Consider the following 21,866-nt stretch of genomic DNA (forward strand, 5'->3'; position numbering starts at 1 on the left):
TCTATCTATCTATCTATCTATCTATCTATCTATCTATCTATCTATCTATCTATCTAATCAATGTCTATAAATATCTATCTGTGTATCTATCTAATCAATGTCTATAAATATCTATCTGTGTATCTATCTATCTAATCAATGTCTATAAATATCTATCTGTGTATCTATCTATCTATCTATCTATCTAATCAATATCTATAAATGTCTATAACGATCTATCTATCTATCTATCTATCTATCTATCTATCTATCTATCTATCTATCTATCTATCTATCTATCTATCTATCTATCTATCTATCTATCTATCTATCTATCTATCTATCTATCTATCTATCTATCTATCTATTATAAGAAGTATCTGGGCTCTATACAGAAAATTGGTCTCCTTGGTATTCCTACCTGCCATGCTCCATCTTTTTATTCCATTGTTTACTTTGGGAAATAATGTAATTATTTTCCAGAATGAAAACTGGTATTCCCTTTCTCACACACAGTGGCTCATGGATCTGTGTGTCCCATGCCACATATTTGGTGGGTCCCTGTACAGTCGTTTAAATGGAATTTGTGCAGTTTCACTTACATGAAATAAACGGTCTTATTATTAAATATGATCCAAAATACATTTGAACATGGTTCAATACTCAATATACATCTTCAAAACTCAAAATCGACCTTAACAGAGTAATATAAACCAGAAAGACAATGATGTGGATATAAAATATACTTTTATTATAATATATTAAAAACAAAAACCACAACGAAAAATATATAAAAATGGAAACAACATGAAGCTGGTAAATGTACAGTGGTAAAAGACTCTACACAAAGGTGTGCAAATATATAGATGTTACAGTAGAATAGCCAAGGAAAAACCCCTATGTTAAATAGTTATAGCGATACAAGTGATGTAACATATAGTTAATAAATAAATTGTGAGTTGAAACAAAATAATTACTTTGTTAGCACGATGTAGTGTAGTAATACTTAAAGAAGTTTATGAAAACAAAGTGAATCATATAAATGTTTAGAATGGGGTTATAAGAGCATACCTGGTTAAGAGTCTTAATGAAAGTGAACTTTGTGTAGAGTCTTTTACCACTGTACATTTACCAGCTTCATGTTGTTTCCATTTTTATATATTTTTTGTTGTGATTTTTGCTTTTAATATATTATAACAAAAGTATATTTTATATCCAAATTATTGTATTTCTGGTTTATATTACTCTGTTAAGGTCGATTTGGAGTTTTGAAGATTAAATAAACGGTCCCTGTTTTCACTTATTAATAACAAGGCCATTGTGCAGGTCCCATCAGATGACTACTAGGTGGCAAGAAAGAGATACCATTTGAGTGTTGGCTTATTTTTTGACTCATTTGCCTGGTACCCTGACAGTAATACCACCTATACTGCCGTGATGGAGGCCCTGTCTATCAAAATTGTAGCTCAAATATGTATCCATCTTTCAATGTATGTCTATATGTCCATCTATGTTTACCTATCTACATTGTGTGCATATAAAAAATATATATATTTATTCATAAATATAACATGTTTTCGTATCTGTTAGGGTATGTTCACACGAGGGCGTCCGTTACGGCTGAAATTACGGGGATGTTTCAGCCTGAAAACATCCCCGTAATTTCAGCCGTACCGGCATGTGCAGGCGCTCGAACGCCGCGTCAATTACGGCCGTAATTAGCGCTGCTATTCATTGGAGTCAATGAATAACGGCTCCAATTACGGCCAAAGAAGTGACAGGTCACTTCTTTGACGCGGGCGTCTATTTACGCGCCGTCATTTGACAGTGGCGCGTAAATATACGCCTCGTGTGAACAGACAAACGTCTGCCCATTGCTTTTAATGGGCAGATGTTTGTCAGCACTATTGAGGCGCTATTTTCAGACGTAATTCGGGGCAAAAACGCCCGAATTACGTCCGTAAATAGGCCGTGTGAACATACCCTGTTATTTGTTTTATACATCTAAAGATGGGCACAGACACAACCATTTTCATTCACAAGATGATTTTATATGCACACTACATGAGTATAACAGTTTAAAGGTACTGGTGGATGTGTCAGTTGATAGTGTATGCTATATGTAAAAATGGTGCATGATACATTTGATTCTGACCTAGCATTACACTGCTCAAAACATTTGATTAACATCGTTCACTTTAGTGCTAGAAGAAGTAAAAGTTCATGAATACCACTTTGTTATTTTTCAATGTCTACATATTTTCATTTGAATGGCTGCAACATTTGAGACTTAATTTTGTCATTATTGTGACTGTTTATTTTAATTAACGCTTTAAATAGTTTGAGAGATGGGCTCAGAAAGGCCAAATACCTAGTAATCACAATGACTAACATTAAAAATATCCACAAGAAGCTTAACCAAATTTCCACAGTTTCTTCAAAATTCTGACATTTGGCTGCATTCTAAATATAATAAAGTCTCTATCCAAAACTACTGTTAGGCCCTATTCACACAGCAGGGGTAATCCGCCATGTGACGGCCGCTTATGTAACGACCGGTGTAAAAACAATAGACCCCAATTAGGGCTATTCACACGGCCGTAAAAAAATGCAACATACCCTATTTTGAGCCGTTCTCACGGCCCTCATAGAAGTATATGGGGCAGTGTAAAACACGGCCGACACTTGGATGTGATCCACGTGATGGCTGTGTTTTCTGCCGCTCTCTCTCTCTCCTCCGCCTCACAGCACGAAGTGCTTGTGAGGAGGAGATTTTATGCTGTAGTGCCAAACAGCCCTCTGTAGGTAGTGCCACACAGCCCCCTTGTAGACAGCACCCCCCTCTAGATAGCACCCCCCATAGATGGCACCCCCCGTGTAGATAGCGCCACTGTAGTAGGGAAATCCTTCTGCTCGATGATTCCGCTCCTACAATGAGCCCCCTACGTCTCTCCCCATATCTGAATAGTGACATCAGGGGCAACTTCTGAAGCGGAATCCTCAGCCAGAGCTTTGCCAAACCTCTGGCCGGGGATTCCGCTCCAGGAGAAGCCCCTGACATCACTATCCATATATGGACAGTGACGCCAGGGGCAACTCTTGAAGAGGGGGGCTGTGTGGGACTACCTACAAGAGGGCTGTGTGGCACTATCTACAGGGGGCACTGTGGCACTATCTACAGGGGGCATCAACATCTGCAATTGATGTCCAATTGCCGAGAAATCAGCCAAAGCTTCAGTACACAGTTCAATAGTTGTGAAGATATGGTAGCAAGTAAAAAAATAGCAGAGAAAAAGACAGAGACTAATGCAAAGAAGCTGAGGGATCAGATAAAGTTCTCTATACTCTGAAAGCAAGATAAAATGGTAACTGTGCATGCTATCTCCATCTACAGGGGGGGGGGTGGCACTACCTACAAGGGGGCTGTGTGGCACTACCTACAAGGGGCATCATCATCTGCAATTGCTGTCTGAATTACCGAGAAATCAGCCAAAGCTGCAGTACACGGTTCAATGGTTGTGAGTACATGGTAGCGAGTAAAAAATGGCAGAGAAAATCCAGAAACCAATGCAAAGAAGCTGCGGTATCAGACAAAGCTCTCTATACTCTGAAAGAGAAAATTGTGACTTGGCGATCATGTGACCTTCCTGTGGGTGTTTTTAGTGGGTTGGGACCAAAAAAATTGACAAATGAAATTCATCCTTTTTTAAAACGGACAGTGACAAAATGGATGTAAAATGGGTTACAATTGGATGCAAAACTGCCGAGAAAAACGGACCAAAACCCGGACCCTGTCGCGTGAATAGAGCCTTAAAATAAATGTTATTGACTATTCTATTATTACTTTATTCTCTATTGCTGATTTCATGTAATTGCTTCCTTATATACACTCAATCTTTCTTACTATATCACCATAGCTTGTTCCTTTTGTTTTATGGAACCCTTTATACTGGCTCAATTATTACATCATTGCAAATATTTTACTGCTAATTATATGCATAAATATTTTAAACTAATAAAAAAGAAAGGTTTTCAAAATATCCACAAGAAACAAACGCACAAAAACAAACAATAGACCTGAAATCTTCAAACGGAATGCAGCCCCAGCCATTGGAACATACTGCACATGGCACTTGACCAACATTTGTTATACCAAAGCTGCGTAGCATTCAGGTAAAACATTGAATCTTGAAAACAACAGTGAAAACACTAATTTTCCTGGCTTGGTGTCACATTAAGTATACAAACAGAACACAACACAACCAGCAGAGATGTGAAGGTTTTAAATATAAAAAGGCCTTGCTGCGCACAGCCTGCTGAACATAAAACGCAGTGGCTGCTGTTCTCACAAAAGGATTGATAATGGGCTACAAACTTACTGAATAAATTCAGAGAAATGTGTCTAGTTTGGCTTGGTAAATTGTCACCCATGTTGGTAACAAGCCATGAGGTTTCCTTTAATACAGAAATTAACCCTTAAGACATGCGTCTATAGTAAAGTCATGAAAGAATGTGGATGTGTAAGGTTGTTTTTTTTATCAAGCCTAAGGACTATAGGTTCTTCTAAATTAAAATGAAGGAGTAAAAATGATTAGCTCATGTGGCAACTCTAGATACATATGAATGCATTCTACGGAGTATGTGCTTTACATACAGCTAGGAACGGTATAAAAATTATTACACTTGAGTATTTCCAAAGGTCAGCCTTGAAATGGAAAGTAAGTATTCTGTAAACCATGGTGAGGACTGTCTGAAAACTCATCACAGCTCCTTATAAATATTAATGCTAAATGGGTACGTTTTATAGGGATATGAAACGTAATTAGTTCTGCAATAACAGCCACAGGTATGTAACAAAATAGGCATTCAACAGAAAGAAAAACATTTTTATTGTACAAGTCTTGCATTTATAATAAAGGACTGCTGAAAACAAAGTCATTTTAATATACTGAGTGGAAAAATCTAATTTACTGTATGCGGAAGGATATTTTACATAGGAAAAATTAATATGTCAATCTGATGCACTTATCTCTATATATGTAAAAAGTAATTTCTGTTGTCTGATGTCTGTTGCATGTTCTCTATGCACGGTCAAATGACTGGACCAATCTGCACCAAATTTGGCACATAAGTAAATCACGTGCTTCCAAAGGTTTAGACCAAGTTTCAGCTCTCTAGGACCTACCGTTCGACATTCACAAAAGCAAACTGGCTTCCACATCAAGGACCTTCCTCCATATCACATGACCCGTACTAGCCAATAGAAGCTCACAGGTCCTTCATTCTTAGCTTCACTCATATACACACAGTTTTAGACCAGGTTTCCATAACAACCAAGCCATTTTTCTTTACGTGTTACACGCTGTAAACTAACTGTACCTATACTGGATTTGAGGATTCTCAGAAATTAAAACCCCTTCATACCAGTCATGCCTCCAAAAAGGAACCCTCCTCCTCTATATCACATCATATGACCCCTATTAGCCAATAGAAGCATGCAGGTTCTTCATTCTTAGTTTCACTCACATACACAGTTTTACACCAGGTTCCCGTAACAACCCAGACATTTTTGTTTTACACCGGGTTTCCATAACAATCCAACCATCTTTCTTTACTCGCCATGTACGGACTGTACGTATACTACACTGTACCTATACTGGATTTCATCACCCTCATAAATAGAACCGCTTTCCAAAAAGGAACCCTGCACTTGGACAACAGACTCCTGCAGCAAAGCACATGGCTGCTGTCCGATATGCTGAAACCTCTCAACAGACTCGTCTCTAGGCTGACCACATACATCACAGCGAACAGCGAGCTGCATATGAATAGGAAACAACGTTTTTAACCACACACACAAACAAATAGACCCCGTGCAAAGCCGGGTAACTCTGCTAGTGATTAATAAAATATAGGTAGACATAAGTATGCGTTTTCAGATTTTATAAATCTGCCATAGCCAAAGAGTAGGAACACAACTGGCGTAAACACTACAGATTTTCCGCAACTTATTTCATTGCGGAAAATCCGCAGCGTAGTACAGTAGCAGCAGTGTGAGTGAGATTTGAATAAATCTCATTCACACAAAAAAATCTGCCGAAAAACCTTTCATAAATTGACCAGTGGTGCGGATTTTTAAACCGTAGATATCAATTTATGCTGTGGAATTGCTGGTTTGCTGCAAAGTGAGAGAGAGGGATGCGTTGCGATGACTACGGTCAATGGCTATTATTGCTGCAGGATTTCCGCAGCGGACATGCTGCCCAAAAAAAACGCACCATAATTTGGTGCGGTTTTTTGGGCCGTAAATCCCTGTGGGCTCCAGGGCGAATAGGCTGTGTACTTTTATGCAGCGTATCAGTCTTGTGTGTTCGTACCCTAAATAGGACCTCTCAACTATCCTGACATGTCTGTATTAGTAAATATGTGTTTCTCATGAAATAACAATTATGGATCATCTATTCTTTTAACTTTAAATTGTGCAGTTTCTCTGTTATTCTTACTTGAAAACAAATATTCTGTGTGCCCCAGGGGGCATTTATTTTTGTCTCCTCTTCTTTCACCCCATTTCATTTGCAAACATACGTAACACAGCAGGTTTGGTAAAGGAGTAAGGCTCATAGGGGTTATTTGGCTTAGAAAACCCATTTTAAATACCGTCCTGTATTATAGATTTTATATATTGTAACCGACATGTTGCGTGCATTACATGGACAGCCCATTTATTTCTGTGAAATGCTTCTCTTTCCCTGTAGTGGCACTGCAAGATAATTGAACACTTGCTGGGGGTCCCAGCATCAGGAGATCCTGTGATTGTTTATTATCAGGTGGCTCTTCTAACAAAAGGGAATTGTCCGGACAACCCCTTTAGGCTTCACAATGTGGTGCAGTTTTTCGGGCGCAAGGTGATGCAGGTTCTAGGTCGAATACGCTGTGCAGTTTTTTGACGCAGTGTATCCGACCAGTAAAAAGCCAGCCTAAATCTGCCCCATTGTCTTTTATTATTTACATCTGTACCTGAACACTTTTGTAGTGTGTCTTGCTTTCTGAGGTTAAAATGATACTATAGATCATGGGTCAACAACCTTTGGCACTCCAGCTGTTGTGAAACTACATTTCACAGCAGGCCCTGACAGTTTTGACCGGAATAATAAAGCCTATGGGAATTGTAGCTTCACAACAACTAGAGTGCCAAATGTGGTGCGGTTTTTCGGACGGAAGGTGCTGCGGGTTCTAGGTCGGATACACTGCAGTTTTTACTCAGCATATTCGACCTGTGGGAACCCGACCTTACTATTCAAAATGCACCAGAATGCTGTGTGCCACATTAACTGTTTTAGATACTTTTCTTTTTTTTTTACAAGGTGGCGTGGCTTAGCATTTTTCAATACAGCAAGTGCTGCATACAGTAAAAATAGGAACACTTTTACATAATCTTTCTTTATTACTTTGCTTGCATTAGAGTTAATAATATTGAAAAAAATAAAAAAATACATTTGTTTTTTTCAGTAATGATGTTTAATGAGATTCAGTACTCACTCATCCCTCTGTGTGTGAAGTTCCTAGGAGTAAGGCTGCGTTCTGTGAAGTGATTGTTGGATGGAGCCCATGCATTTGATACAATATCTTGGACAACTGCATTGTCTGCGCAGGCACTTAAGCTGCTTTCTGGTCTCCAGTAGTTATTACCTTCATCGGAAATGAAGATCATGTTAAAACACACTAAAGCAAGGAGGACATGTTTCTCACAACCAAACCTTTCAATTATAAATTCCCTCCTTCTGTCACCACTGCTATCAGGGTACAGCATTGCGGAAGCTTATGAATATATAGGTTCCCCATAAAAGCTCACGTTCAGCTATTAACATCACACCTATATTCTAAAACTTAGTGGCAATCTTTTTGTCTAACCATTTTTCTATAAGTACCCCTGGCTGCCGGTTATATTATATATATGATTTTTTTTTTTTATATATATCTATAGTTTATCACTCTTCATCATATACAATGCAGGACACTTTGATTCATGGAGTCGCAGACATACAGTATATTGTGTTAAAGTACTCAGGAAGACAAAAAAAAACTAAGGCTCAGCACATAAAAACGAATAGAAGAGTGGACTCTTAAGGATCAGGTACAGTAGTTGAACAGTGCTTCTGTATGTGCTCAAAAAATAAAAAACCTTTCAGAGAATAAAACTCTAAGGAGTGGAGAGGGCCCAGAGAGGTGCTTATGTGTTGGATAAAGTTAGACTCATGTAGCAAGAGTCGAAACTGGTTGACAGTACAATATTGCGTGTGTATATAATATATACATACATACATACATACACACACAGATGTAGCCATCTTCAACTTGATTCTGATAGCTAGCTGCAGCGTGATATCACACAAAAGCCATTGAAAAGTCAAGATAAGAGATCTAGCCATTGTTTATTTAATGTGTTAGAAGTCAAGGTAAAGACGGCTACATCTGTATATATGTATATATATATATATATATATATATATAAAAAATAGGAAAGCAGCACTGTGATAAAGATAGCCTGGGTATATATAGACACACATATACCTAGGTATTACTCAATTTCTTAAAGTGTAGCTAAACATTTGACAAACTTCTGACATGTCATGGTGAGATATCAGAAGTTTGGATTGGTGGGGATCCGAGCACTGAGACTCTCATGTAAGCGTTCAGCCGCTTCGTGACTGTTCGGCTTTTTCCAGAAAGCTGATGTATCGATGTACGGGCTCAGACTTTCTATTGAGTCCGTAAACTATACATTTATTTCCGCAAAATGCCGAACAGACATGAAGCGGCTGAGCGCTCACATGAGCAATTCAGCTGCTTCGTTCCAGCGAACGGTGGGGGTCTCAGTGATCAGACACCCACCAATCAAAACTTCTGATATGTTAGAAGTTTGTCAAACGTTTAGCTACACTCAAACATTGATAGACCCTCGAGTTTTGGAAACGGGGTGTGGCTAAGCAGTCTCTATATGCGAACATCTATAGGAACCTATGTACGGCAAGTATATTTGTACAACTACCTACAGATCCGCATAGACTTTCCACTATTTGAAATGTATGAACTGTGTTCATTTCATAAATTTACTGCAGGCCCAGGGGCATCAGTATTAAAAAACATGTGTTGTACAAATAACACTGTTGATACAGGACTTCAAATATGTCCACCACATGTAACTCTGCAGATATGACCTTACAGCCTTATTCAGACGAATGTGGGGAAACGTGGGCGTGAAAAACGGCAGTTTTTCATGTCCAAGTTGCCCCCGTGCAGGTCCCATTTTGACGGATCCCCATAGCCTTGAGTCTATGGAGGGATCCGTGAAAAACCCTTCACACTGTCCGTTAAAACAACGGCCGTGTGAACAGCCCTATTGAAATACATGCGTCCGTGTGACGGCAGTTGTTTTAACAGCCGTCACACATATGTATTCTACGTTCCTCTGAACAAGGCCTAAGTGTGCTAGCAATGCAAGGAGTTTTGTGCCCTGCATGATTTTGGAAAGCACATTTCTAGTTATATAGAAGATTAAAAAAACCTGAATGTTTTAAACCATAATAGGCAGTGATAATAGGCTGTCATTCACATGATTCAGACACTAAATTGCAAATCATGAAGTGGGATGCCTAAGTATTTTATTAGGTTGGTTCACCAATTACAGCATTAGGTGAATCCAGAAATTAAAAACATGAGTCAATTCTGTACTTTTGCTATGTTCTTTGCCTATGTTGTAAATAAAATGACCTGCACATTAAAAGGAACATACTGGGCAAAACTTATATATTTTATTATGCCTATTGGAGGACCAGAGGGTGTGGTGTATGTCACTGTGATATCCTCTTTGGTGTTCTTTGGTTCCTTGTATCATCCAACATAGAGGGATAACACAGTTTATCAATCTGGAGAGTGTCCCTTTAAAGGTAGGAACACACACAGCGTGTTCAGGGTGGAAACATTGCGTCAAGATGCACAGCTTATCCACCCTGAACACCACAGGGAATGCCGTCCGAAAAACCACACCACAAAGTAGCGGCGGAAAAAAAGTTCATACTTACCACCTCCCTTCTTCTGCGCATAGTCTGGCCTCCTAGGATGATGTTGCAGCTTGTGATTGGCTACAGCAGTCACATAGGACAAAATGTCATCCCAGGAGGCCAAACTGGAAAAGAAGTGTTAAACTCTGGGTAAGTATAACTTTTTATTATTTTTCTTACTTGCAATTTTTGCGGCAAAATCGTCGTGATTCCGTCGCAAATGTCACGACACACACCACTTTGTTGCGGGTTTAAGCACCCCATTGAATTCAATGGGGAAAACCCGCAACACAAGAGCAGCGATTCCGCAGCATAAATTGACATGCTGTGGCTGAAGAAATTGCACCGCAGGTCAATTTATGTGCTTTTTTTGGCAGCTTTTTTTCCGCTGGGTGGGGATGAGATTTGTTGAAATCTCACCCACACTGCTGCTACTGTAATGCGCTGTGAATTTTCCGCAATGAAATCCGTTGCGGAAAATCCGCAGTGTTCCTACCCTAATTGTCTGTTATATCTGCTAAAAAAAAAGAAAAAGTATCGTCCTGAGCTGCAGAAAATAGACACGCGCTGGAAGCCACAGCGGTGAACATGCAGGAATAAATATACAGCAGGAGTTCACTTTAATGTTTCTTATAAATGAAAAGTATTGGATTGTCTAGAGATACCCATGTTCTAGTAGCATTTTAGGACTTCAATTTATGTATTACATTGATTCCATGTCACATACCATGTACCAAACCTTAGATGCCTGACAAGTATAATACACCACTTCATTGCTTGTTTGCTTCTTCAAAATGTTTTTAAAATAAATACATATTACATCTGGGAATAATTACAACAATGAAAACACAGAGCAAAATTAGGAACATATTATTGCATCTGAAAACTTCCTTCTTTTGTGTAAGAACATGTATAATTTAGCAATGAGCGGATTGTACGGTGTTAGTGAATCTGTTCACGAGCACCCTCAAGCTGACTTGTTCTATTCTATTAATGTTAAAATGTCAACCATGAAATTCAAATAATTGCCACTTAGTACTTCCTATGGTGGGAAACAGCCCTCTGAGGTCATTCTAATACTGGCATTTGCTCTGTACATGAGATAAAAATAAAGAAAGAAATCGTAAATATAGAAACGATTGGGGTCAACAAAATGGGACAGCAAGACAATAAGATTTGTGAACACTATTCGGTTTTATAGGGAAAAGCTCTTTGTATAACAATAGTACATGAAGTTCTGTATAATAGTCACATTAACTGTCAATCTCCCATATTATGTTTTATCTGGTGAAAAGGCGGCACATTTTTTGCATAAGGTTCAAATTCTCCTTTCACTTCACTTTTAATCAAATAAAGACGTTTGGGTGGCCTAAATGCTGTCGCTCCTATTAAGCCTAATAAAAATCGGAATACATTTTACCTAAATATGTTCCGTTTTTTTTTATTTAAGCCGTAAGAATCAATAAAGAGATGGCAATAAAAAAAAAACAAAAAAAAAAACGTGTGTACGGTGATACCATTTATTGATCAAAATTAAGTACCATTAAAGGGGTATTCCCATATTATAATGATAATATTAATTTACCGTATTTTTCGGACTATAAGACGCACCCAGGTTTTAGACAACAGAAAATAGGGAAAAATGGTTTCATATTTTACTACTTTTTCAAAGAAAAAACTATTTGTTAAAAAAAATAAATTGTTTTGTTTCACCACATTCTGAGAGCCATAACTGTTATATTTTATATTTATTTTCTGCGGGACGAGCTGTAGTTTTCATTGCCACCATTTTTTGATCACTTTTTTAACGCTAAGGTGACTAAAAGGCAATGATTCTGGTGTTTTATTTATTTTATTTTTTACGCCATTCACCGTGCAAGTTAAATAATGGTATATTGTAACAGTTCAGACTTTTATGGACGCAGCTATACCAATGTTTTTATTTTTGACATTGGGCTTGGGGAAAAATTGGAAAAGGGCTGGAGGTATGACTTAGCAGAGGGAGACAGAAGGCAGACCTGGGGTCGTGTGTTAGGCTCCCGGGCTGCCATGACAACCATTGGCGTCCCCCGATCGCGTTGCGGTGGGGGGGGGGTCATTGGGCTGTCGGAGGGGCCGCCCCCTCCTAATGGTTTAAATGCCCTCGTCGATATTGACCAAGGCATTTAACTAGTTAATCGGCCAGGAACAGCGCGATCGCTGTTCCTGGCTGTTAGAGCAGCGTGCCAGCTGTAAAACACAGCTGACACCTGCAGAGTATCATGTATCGAGCGGGCTCAAAGCATGAGCCCACACCAAACATCATGGGTCGGGAAAGCTCAGGCGGGTCTGGAGCAGCCGGAGCCCTTGACTGCTGACTATAAGACATAGGGACTTTTTAGCAAGATTTATTCTTGCTAAAAAGTGCATCTTATAGTCCGAAAAATACGGTATACAGTACCGACATGTTCCAAAGCGCTTTACAATTAAGAAAGTAACAAACAATTAAAATGACAAATAATCAAAACAAATGAACAAATAATGAGACAAAAGGAGAGAGGTCCCAGCCATAAAATCTAACAATCTAGGATATGCCATAACACCCTGATTGGTGGGGGGCCCCCGCTGATTTAGACCAGGGTCCCCTTGACTTTTTGTTATGCGCAGAGCGTTCCTGGCCACCTGTTATGCTTAGTCAGAGCTACAGCCGCTTCATTCTAAGGGTAGTGGGGGTGCCAACAGTTGGTGATGGGATATCCTAGCAAAATATGCCACAACTTACATTGGGGAGAAAACCCCTTTAGATCTCTTTGTTGGAAAAAGCATAACAATCACCAGGATTACCGTTTCTATCAAGTGGATTAGAACTTTCTCTCAATGTGATGACAATTCCACATACATTAACCCTTTCCCGCCGCTGCCAACTTTAGCTTTTTCCTCCCTATGTTCTAAATGTCATACCTTTTATTTATTTTTTCGTCTACATAACCATATGAGAGATTGTTTTTTGTGAGACAAGTTGTAGGCTGGGTTCACACGTGGCGGAATTTCACTTAAATTCCGCTGCGGACACTCCGCAGCGTTAATCCGCAGCGGAGCCGTTTGTCCATTGACTTACACTTTAATTTAGCAGTGTTCGTTTAGACGAGGCGTAAAATTCCGCTGCGGAGCATAGGCTGCGGAGCGGAATTTGGTGTCCGCAGCATGCTCTGTCTGTTGCGGAGCAGTGGCGGACTCATGGCGGAATTTCTCCATTGACTTCAATGGAGAGTCAAAATTCCGCAATGAAGTCCGCAGATCTTATGTGTGCTGCGGAGCGTATTGGTTTTACTACCATGACATTTCTTCATTCTGGCTGGACCTATGTATTTCTAGGTCTACAGCCAGACTGAGGAAATCAATGGGGCTCCCGTAATGACGGGAGCGTTGCTAGGAGACGTCTGTAAATAGTCACTGTCCAGGGTGCTGAAAGAGTTAAGCGATCGGCAGTAACTGTTTCTGCACCCTTGGACAGTGACTACCGATCTCAATATACATGTATCTGTAAAAAAATATATAAGTTCATACTTACCGAGAACTCCCTGCGTCTGTCTCCAGTCCGGCCTCCCAGGATGACGTTTCAGTCTAAGTGACGGCTGCAGCCAATCACAGGCCAACCACAGGCTGCAGCGGTCACATGGACTGGCGCGTCATCCAGGGAGGTCGGGCTGGATGCCGAAAGAGGGACGCGTCACCAAGATAATGGCCGGTAAGTATGAAAATCGTTTACTTTCACTAGGGAAAGTGCTGTCCCTTCTCTCTATCCTGCACTGATAGGGAGAAGGGAAGCACTTTTCCCGCAGTCCGCAGCAGCTAGTCCGCATCAATGTACTGCACATTTTGTGCAGATCCGCAGCAGAATCTGCAACGCAGATTCTGTGCGGCATTGATGCGGACAGTTGCGGAGGAAATCCGCCACGTGTGGTCATGCCCGTAGTTTTTCATTGCACCATTTAACGTACTGGGAAACAAAACATTTTTTGTGTGGGGTTAAATTGGTCAAAAGCATTGTTTGCGACATTTTTTAGGGGGTTTAGTTTTTATGGTGTTCATTGTACGGTAACAACTACATGTTCACTTTACTCTATGATTTGATACAATTACAGCGATACCAAATTTCTGTTTTTTGTATTGGCACTTTTATAAAATAAAAAAATATTTGTTAAAAAAAAAAATTGTTTTGTGTCGCATCATTCTAAAAGCCATAACTTTTTTTATTTTTCAGTCGTTTGAGCGCCATGAGGGCTTAATTTTTGCGGGGCAAGCTATAGTTCGTATTGGTACTATTTTGGAGTACACGCAACTTTTTTTTTTTTTATCACTGAGCGGGCTAAATAACGTTATATTGTAATAGTTCCATTTTTACAGACGCGACAAAACCAGCTATGTTAACTTTTATTTTTTACACTTTTTTTTTTTTAATTTTTTTTTTTTTAAAACATATTTTTATTGCATTTTTTCAACACAAAAAAAAAACACAAATCATACAGTAATGCATTGCCATAATAATAAACATTACAAAAAATGTATAAATGAACATGTGATAGTGAATGCTTCCTTGCAAACTAGTTTTAACCTTGGAAGGTATTCCCCATAGGCTATCAGCCCTCCTTCATCTCCTCTATCCTTCCCATCCTTTAACCCCACATGTCGGGTATTCCTGTAAACATTGTTACATAACTTTGCATATCTGCCTAACTAACATAACTAAACAATACACAAAACAAATAAGAAATGGGAGCATACATAACAATTGGAGCTTCGTGAAGCAGTTCACCGACTCAGGCAGCTAGTCCGCAAGAATAAAGAAATCCAAGAGGATATATATGCTTTACTCCCGTGATATTTTCAGTGCCCCTAAAGTGCCCTTGAGATCTTCAATCAGGTACCATGACGTTCCCGTAAATGGATCTATGATGTCCCTTCGTTCTGCACTGGTGAAATATTTTGTGAGGAAAAGCTTCCATTTCTCAAAGAATTTTTTGCTCTGCGTGTCTTTATTCTGTAATATACCAATGCGGTCTAGATAAAACAGTTTCCTCAACCCCTGGATCACTATGTTCTGAGTCGGTACTTCAGCTACCAGCCAGTTTTGGAGTATGCACCTCTTTGCCACAATCAGTGTGGCATGGGCCATGGGAGCTAAATGTGTCGTTTCTGTCTCTTCTAATTCTCCATCATGTTGTATATGGAATAAGACCTCCATTGGCCCTAAATTCCCATGGAACCTGCCCACCTGCTGCAATAAGGATGTTATCTCCCCCCAGAATGGCTGAATATGTGCACACGCCCAAAGGCCATGATACATGTCCGTCTTTGAGATATTACATCTAGGGCATGACGTTTTCCTATCTGGTTGCGAGGCGGAGGGGGCCAAGGTAAATGCATATATTGCTTGGTGAATGATCTTCAAATGAGTTTCCCTCCAGTTTTCGTTGTGCACGTGTGCCCTGAAATCCACCAGCCCTTTCTCAATATGCTTTTCAATGCCTGGTAAATTAAACAGTTTTTCCCATCTCCCAAAGGCCTGACCCGGGGACATCTTCACTAGTGATGGTCTGAGTGTACTATATAATTGGGAAATGGAGTGTCTGCGATTGTCCGTGAACCATGAATCAAACAGGTTGGGGGGGACCTCATCCGCTACATCCGCAAGTTTAGTTTTACAGTGATTAACTATTTGTAAGTACTGTAAGTGCTGATGCCGAACAAAAACGTATTTATTCTGGAGCTCTTGCAAGGTTAACCACCTCTTATCCTGCGCGTGGAACATCTCCCCCAGTGTCGCTACCCCTTTCTCCCTCCATTCTGACATTAGTTTGTTAGATCTTCCTGCTGCAAACTCTGGGTGCTGCCATAAGGGCATATGTTTTGAAATGCGATAAGAGAGGTTATAATGTTTGCGCAGTACCTTCCAGGCAATGATGGTATCTCGTAACAGAGATGATTTCTTGACGATCTTTGGGAGACAAGTGAACGTTGTGTGTACCAGAGCCATGAGATCCCAAGGTTTTGCTAGCTGTCTCTCCAGTCTAGTATTGGAGTGGAACTCTGTGTTGTGTTTCCAATCTAGCAGATGTCTACTCAAGCAGGCCAGGTTATAACCCCGAATGTTAGGGAAATTGACCCCTCCTTCCGCCTTCCTCATCATGAGTTTCGTGAGCGCTATTCTTGGTTTCTTTCCCCCCCATATGAATTTGGTAAATGATGAGTTGAGTGCATTGATATCTGAGTGCTTGACCAGAAGTGGGATAGTCTGGAGCGGGTAGAGTAATTTCGCAAATCCTGACATTTTGACCAAACAGCTCCTTCCCATCAGTGATAGAGGTAGACTGTGCCATCTCAGAAGATCTGCCTGGATATCCTGTATAAGGGGGGGATAATTTAGATCATACAGCGAGTTGGGTGCCCGACCCACTTTAATACCCAGATAAGTAATGTTTGACTTAGCCATCTCAACATCCAGGGAGGCTAGGGACCGCCTATATGCTGGGTCCTGCGTTCCCAAATCTAATAACTGGCATTTTAACGTGTTAACTTTGTACCCTGAATAGCTCCCAAAGTCGTTCAATGCCTGGAAGATACGCGGAACATCTTTAAGGGGGTCTGCGAGAAATAACAAGATGTCATCTGCAAACAACGTTTCCTTGACCTCCATCTCCCCCACCCTTATGCCCGTATATAAATTGGATGACGCCAGATAACGTGCCAGCGGCTCCAAAGCCAGATTGAACAACAGTGGCGATAGCGGGCACCCCTGTCTTGTACCTTTACATAGACGGAATGGTTTAGACAGAAAGCCTGGTGTGGAGATTCTAGCCTTAGGGTCTTTGTATATGTGGTGTAATAATATCCTGAATGCCCCCGTTATTTCCATCTTATCCAGGACAGCATCCAACCAACTCCAACGGACATTGTCAAAAGCTTTCTCCGCGTCAAGTAAAAGTAAAGCCGAATGTTCCCCCGGAAATGGGTTATGCTGTACTCTATCTAGCACTGCCAGAACCGTCCTAATGTTGGTGACCGCCGACCTACCTTTAATAAAACCTACTTGTTCTGGGGCTATGAGGAACGGCATTATATTCGCTAACCTATCAGCTATGATTTTGGAAAGGAGTTTAGCGTCCACGTTTATGAGCGATATGGGTCTGTATGATCATGGTAGTAGGGGGTCCTTTCCAGGTTTAAGCAATAATTTCACATAAGATGTGTCTGCTGATGGTGGTAACCCCTCCTCTCCCAGAGCATTGTTAAACAAGGAGACCAAAGTCTCCGTAATCTGTTCCCGCATTACTTTAAAAAATTCGCCGGTCAGCCCATCTGGGCCAGGCGCCTTACTATTTTTAAGGTTTCTTATTGCCTCATCCACCTCCTCCCTTGTGACCCTGGCATTTAGATGTTGCAACTGTTCCGCGGAGATGACCGGTAAAGTGACCTTGTCTAACAGTGTGTCTGTCAATGAAAGGGAAGATGTATCAGAGTATAGCTCCTCATAGAATTTAGCCAAGATGGAATTAATACTAGTTGGATCGCATGTTTCTCGCCCATTATGATCCCTTAATTTCGCTATGTGTTGCACTGAGCGCTTTCCTCGAGCCATATTGGCCAAAAGTTTACCCGCCTTACTTCCGAACTTATGTAAAGTAGCTTCAAAGTCTCGAGTATGCATTGTTTCTTTCTGAGCTGCCCACTCGTCAAAAGAGTGTTTTGCCTGAATCCAGGCCTGTCTAGCATCTAGTGTAGGGTGTGCCAAATATGCTGTATAGGTTGCCCTCAGTGCAGCACTTGAAGCATTACATTTTTGTGTTATTTCCCGTTTTTTGCTGACAGTATACGCCATTATCCTCCCCTTCAGCACTGCCTTGGCAGTATCCCAGTACAGTGAGGGGTCATCTCTGTGTTCTGAATTCGTCGACGCGTATTCTAACCACCACCCTCTTAGCTGTCTCACAAAGGTGTCATCAGTTGCTAAATGAGCCGGGAATCTCCATATGAAGTCTGATCCTCTGGGATATATTTCCTGAAAATCTACTCGTACCGGGGCGTGATCTGAGATCACTAGGTCCCCTATCTCAGCGGCCCCCAGCCTCGGTTGTAGTGTTGGGGATATTAAGAGGTAGTCAATCCTGGACCAGGACTGTTGAGCGTGGGAGTAATGTGTAAATTCCCGGGCATCCGGGTTACCCCTTCTCCAGGGATCTATTAAGTGTGTTCTTTCCATCAGGGGTCCCAACACTCGGTCCTGTTTTCTGGGAGCCCCTGTTGGAATGGATCCCGTGCTTTGTGAACTGTGTGTGCGTCTATCCTTCTTGTGATCAGAAACTGAATTAAAATCACCTCCCACTATTTTGTGCTGGACATTATCTGACATAAGGGCCCTTTCCAAACCATTGAAGAACGCAATATTATCACTATTAGGTCTATACACGTTATAAATGCTTAATACCCCACATGGTGTGCTTAGAGTAATATGGAGCAGTCACCCTTCCTTATCTGCATCAGTGTGGATTACCTCATGAACCAGGTTTCTATTTATTAAAATAAGTACCCCCGCTTTACGGCCACAAGCTGAAGAGCCGTATACTTGGCCCACCCACAACTTTTTCATGCGGTGGAAGTCGCTCTCCTCCAAATGTGTCTCCTGAAGAAGAGCGATGTCCGTATGGAGTTTTTTTAAGTGACGGAGTACCATCATTCTCTTGTTAGGGGACCTGAGCCCCTTTACATTCCACGAGGTCAGCTGCATAGAGTGGGCGTTCCGAAAAGGTTCCCTATTGACTGGTCATATATATCTAATTCTAGGCAAGCGTGCTTTGCTGCCTTGGTAGCCGCCCGGCGGCGTCTGCTCCAGATTGCTCCCAACATTACAATAACAACATTTACATTCGGTGCCAGAGAATTGGCACAACCTTTAACAACAAAATGCCCATCCAGGAATGTCACCAGCATTTCCTGTGAGACAAACTTTAAATTGGCATACATAACTTCACTTTTTTCTGGTCTGTGACCCCTCCCCCCCTCCCCTTCCCGCCATCTTTTCGTGATATACTGGAACTTCATATTTTAATTTTTAAAGTATCAAAATAAGTTGGGCTTCCTATACAACATGAGTACAAGTGCTTATGCCTATTATAGCATGAATTTTGTCGTCATAATATCCCACCAGAACCAATTGCCACATAAATATATAAGGCACAATCAAATGCGCTCATGGAGCCTCTATGCGATACTTATCAGTCCGAGATGGTTGCAAGCCGGTTTTCTGAGCGTTGTCGATGTGGCATCTTCGACGATTCTGCCCGTTGTTGCTTGGGTGAGGAAATGGAATTGCGGGCGATATCTGACCATGTACAGTCCTTCGGTGAAGAAACTGGTGCACGGGGACCTTCCCCTCCTGTACCTTGACTCGCCGTCTCCTCTCCCGATTGTCTAGGACCCCGAAGTCCAGGGATCTTGTCTACATATATTGCTGCCTCCTCAGGATTGTGGAATACCTTGGTGGCGCCATCCGTCTGCATGATCCTCAAAGTGGCCGGATACTGTAGCTGAAATTTGATTTTGCGTTTGTAAAGGGAGGTGCAAACCCCTCCAAATGCTCTCCGACGCCTTGTGACTTCCGCCGAATAATCTGCAAACAGAATGATTTTTGCCCCCCTTATGTGCAAAGGGGTATTACGGTTCCTGAAAGTGCGCAAAAGTTCCTCTTTGTCATTGTAATCCAAGTACCGCATGATCACCTGGCGCGGTCTGCTTTGCGGCTCTCCTTTGGCGTTGGCGCTCGGACCAGGGGGGCCCACTCTGTGTGCCCTTTCCACTCTGCAAGATCTGGTCAGGCCTAGCGCTTCTGGTAACTCCGTCTCGCAGATGCCCTGGAGGAGCTGCGGTCTAATATGTTCAGGCAGTCCCACTATCCTTAAATTGTTTCTTCTGGACCGATTCTCAAGATCTTCTAAGCGGTCTCTGAGTTTTGTGTTATCTCGCATTAGGTCTCTAATGCAGGTATGTGCCCCTGCTGATTCATCCTCCATGAGACCAACCCGCTGCTCCAATTCATCTAGTCGATTGCCATGAGATGTCACCTCATTTTGGAGTTTTTGGAGCGTTGTTGTGACTGTGGCTATTAAGGATTCTCTGATGTCGGGGGCCAGTTGGGTAGCTACCTCAATTGCCAGCTTCCGATAATCAATCTGTGAGTCAGACGTTGCCGACGGCGATAGCATTTGAATTTCTGGGCTCTGAGACCGGCTCTGTGAAAGTGGTGGCTGCAGCGGCGCCGCCATCTTGGATGGCCCCTCACCTCGTGTGCTGTGCTCGGCCGGACAGGAGATCTCTCTGCTGCCACTCCGGAGGAGATATCTCTCCATAAACCGCCCGGTTCTTTTCCCCCACCTCTCCTCCTAATGCCGGGGTGTTTATATCCTGCGGGTGTGTGGCGTAGATGGGTTAGGGGATCAGGGCTTCAGGAGCTCATGCAGCTCCGTCCTCACATCCCAGCGCCGGAACCGGAAGTCGTCTTTTTACACTTTTTATTAGTCCTCCTAGGAGACTTGAACCAACGATCATCAGATCGCTGGTACAATACAATGTATTGCAATATATTGTAATTTGTACAGGCTTCTATTAAGCCCTGCCAGAGATACAATATGGCGAGAGCTCAATTAGGAATCTTAATAAAGACAAGATTACACTAAAGCCAAAAGTTAAACGACCTGGTTGTCCTACGATATGTCTATTAATACACTGTAGGTCTACAACTGCACAGTACAATATAGCAATTAGGTAAAAACTAAATAATCCCTAGCTCAGAGCTTATGGTGTGGGGGAATGTAACAACAGATCTAGGAGAAGTCTACATAAAGGCTCGTTTTTACTACAGTACTAACCAACGGGATCTAAAAATATCAACCTTCCTTCATTAACCAATATCTACACAGATTTTGCAAGTATTTATAGAGACAGTCCTCACAATCACTAGAAAGAGCATCAAGGACATAGATATATTACGCTCATGCAGGTCGGCCTGTAAGCCATTATGCTATAGGCCCGAGCCATTCTCTGCTATTTTTGGAATTATTATAAAGTTGCTTGCTGAAATTAAAGCCTATTATAAAAGCAAAGATATACAGCTAAATCCTGCTTTTAATTAAAATGGAAGAAAATGAAAGGGTAGTGAAATGAATTCCTGGACACAAGGTGTAAATATATGATTTAGAAACTGGAAGCTGGATCCACATTAACATTAATAAATGAAATGTTAAAGTCACATTACAATTAAAATTGTATGAGGCAGAGCTTTCAGTTTTATGCTCCGATAATAAGTGAACTAAAAGTCTGGCATTCAGTGAACACAAAAACAAGCTGGGTAATTGGTACAACGGTGCCCATAAAGCACTCATTATAATATTTTTACTGTATCAGAAAGGAGACTTCCTGGGATTCTTTCTTTATTTTTCTTACAGGAATGAAAGGTTTTCTGTTTGTTACTTTGAAGGAACCATATCCCACACTGCTTGTTTGAGACCTAATTACCACATATTTTAGCCAAAGGAAGAAATAGGAGAAAATCATTCATTTTTATGATTATTATTGTTGTTTTATTATTGCTTTATTTTGGTTTCGGCACATTCTCTTTTCCTGTTTTTTTTGTTTTTTTTTTACCCTTGATGTTATATTTCACGTCCACAAAGAGGATTGATTTATCATATATTGTATCATCCTTGTAAAAGGGCAGGAAAGAAAAATGAGTTAGCACAAGGAGATGGGAAGTATAAAAATCAAAAAGCCACAATAAACCATGTATTTTATTTT

The 21,866-nt window shown here is 41.0% G+C and overlaps 1 protein-coding gene across 1 annotated transcript in view; it reads right to left on the bottom strand.

Moving 5' to 3' along the window:
- ZBBX (zinc finger B-box domain containing) overlaps nucleotides 1-21,866 on the bottom strand; it is a 199,239-nt gene that overhangs the window by 33,515 nt on the left and 143,858 nt on the right. The window contains exon 17 of the mRNA XM_075861573.1: nucleotides 7,519-7,668. Within this exon, the coding sequence (XP_075717688.1) occupies nucleotides 7,519-7,668 (150 nt within the window). The remainder of the gene's footprint in view (nucleotides 1-7,518; nucleotides 7,669-21,866) is intronic.

Source organism: Rhinoderma darwinii, chromosome 4, assembly GCF_050947455.1.
Source record: "Rhinoderma darwinii isolate aRhiDar2 chromosome 4, aRhiDar2.hap1, whole genome shotgun sequence".
NCBI lineage: Eukaryota > Metazoa > Chordata > Amphibia > Anura > Rhinodermatidae > Rhinoderma > Rhinoderma darwinii.